General features: G+C 42.8%; 1 protein-coding gene across 1 annotated transcript in view; it reads left to right on the top strand.

Annotated features, from left to right (window-relative positions):
* The window catches only part of LOC109540913 (protein tipE), a 3,249-nt gene extending 1,655 nt beyond the window's left edge, over positions 1–1,594 (top strand). Inside the window, exons 2-4 of the mRNA XM_019909453.2 lie at positions 373–601; positions 656–933; positions 996–1,594. Of these exons, the coding sequence (XP_019765012.1) occupies positions 373–601; positions 656–933; positions 996–1,199 (711 nt within the window). The 3' untranslated portion in view covers positions 1,200–1,594. The remainder of the gene's footprint in view (positions 1–372; positions 602–655; positions 934–995) is intronic.
* Positions 1,595–1,781: the final 187 nt, after the last annotated feature.

Genomic DNA, 1,781 nt, shown 5'->3' with positions numbered 1-1,781 from the left:
TTTTCCACCATCATCAGTTTTTATGTGTAGCGTTGTTGCTGCTTTAAGCCTTGGCATGCATTTGGAGTATTAATTTTGTCCATTATCGGACACAAAACGAATCCGTTGGTGTCCGATAATGGACAAAATTAATACTCCAAATGCATGCCAAGGCTTAAAGCAGCAACAACGCTACACATAAAAACTGATGATGGTGGAAAAATACACCGAAACGTATTTTGATTGATAAATAGAGACAATAAATGACTGAAACCCAGGAATAGATTTGATTTGTTATTAGTATATAGAATATGAATTGCTATTGGTTGTGCCTGACGATTTGGGCAAACTTGAAAGAAAACGATTGGAAGAACTGATTGGAAGTTTTTGTAGGAGCTGGCCCTGGCAAAGAAAGCTCAGTCACGGCAGCCGGGCACAAGAAGCTGTCGTGAACAAGCTTTATTCTATGCCACAAGCCTACTAGCGGTGCTGGCCATGGCTGCGGGTTCTTCACTACTCTTTCTCGTACCACTCTACGTAGATCCAGCCATCTCTACACTGGCTAGTGATTTCGTAACGGAACCTGTTACATGCGTCACCACTAGGGTTGATCAGCTTGCTGGTAAAGTGGTTGATAACTCAATCTGGTTGCAAGTTTGGTGACGTTTTCCATTAGGTCTTGCTAACTGTTCGTGGAGTTCGTGCAGAGAAGGATGCACGAGTGATGCTTATCACTGTACGCATATTTATGTTGCTTACAATGGAACAGTACCAGGTCTGAACAACACGGAAGATGCAGTATTGCTGGTAAATATAAAAGGCTGTGGATATCCGCCAAAAATTAGATGCGCCAATTTTACTGATACCTTCGGAGAGGAAGGAATTGCGTTCCCTTGTTACCCTTCAAAGGAAAATGGTACCGTGGTTCTGACCCACTACGTCAAAGACGAACAGGTATGAATCTTGGTCTTGGTCTACCATATCGAGCTTTGGTTGATATGCCAGCATTATTTCAGATCGCGATAATTATCCATTATTTTGCTGTTCCGTTTGTGGTCACATTGGCTACATCTGTGGCATTGTGTGTTATGCATTGTGACTGCACTTGTACCCCAGCTCGTCGTCGTACTATCAGATCCCGTAGGCCCGCAAGAATGCAATTAAGGCCTGATTATAGCGACGGGTCCCTAAGCATCGGGCTGCAGCCTGCATTTTCCTAAGTTGAAGATAGCATGTCTACTGGTTGCTGCAGTTTAACTGGACCTTGTAGCATACAAATTCTTGGAATCCTATCACTCCCTATAAACCCCCACCGTTGTTAGGGTAGGTAGCGGTAATATACATATTTGTAACCTGATATTAATTGATAAATTAATATATTTTTCAAAAGTAGTGTAAATAAATTGTTTTGGCATGGCTTGCTATATAGACGCTATGGTCAAGTCTGGCAGCATTTTAAAGAATTTGATTGCAATGCTTAACGGATAATTCATATCAGCTGTAAGTAGCAGTGAAATCCTTACACTGGATAGTGATTCTATATAGTTGGCCACTCTGTACTTTATCAGACTATGAAGGCTTTCACGGCCGGTTAAATCACATTTCGGAATGTTTTCCGGGCTTTGAAGCCGTGGTCTATGGGAATTTCTTCCTGACGTTTCGTCCACAACTGCGGTGGACATTATCAAAGGCGATGAGGCAGTGGGCGAAGTGATCTCCCGTGCTTTCCGACTAAGACTGGTTCAACTACTGGATCCCCTGTGGCCGCATAAATACGACAGGGGATCCAGTAGTTGAACCAG

The sequence above is a fragment of the Dendroctonus ponderosae genome, unplaced genomic scaffold (genome assembly GCF_020466585.1).
Source record: "Dendroctonus ponderosae isolate FM_Combo_2020 unplaced genomic scaffold, Dpon_F_20191213v2 Dpon_F_20191213_1, whole genome shotgun sequence".
Classification (NCBI taxonomy): domain Eukaryota; kingdom Metazoa; phylum Arthropoda; class Insecta; order Coleoptera; family Curculionidae; genus Dendroctonus; species Dendroctonus ponderosae.
Note: the sequence above shows the minus strand (reverse complement) of the source record. Positions and strands in the feature narration are given on the sequence as shown.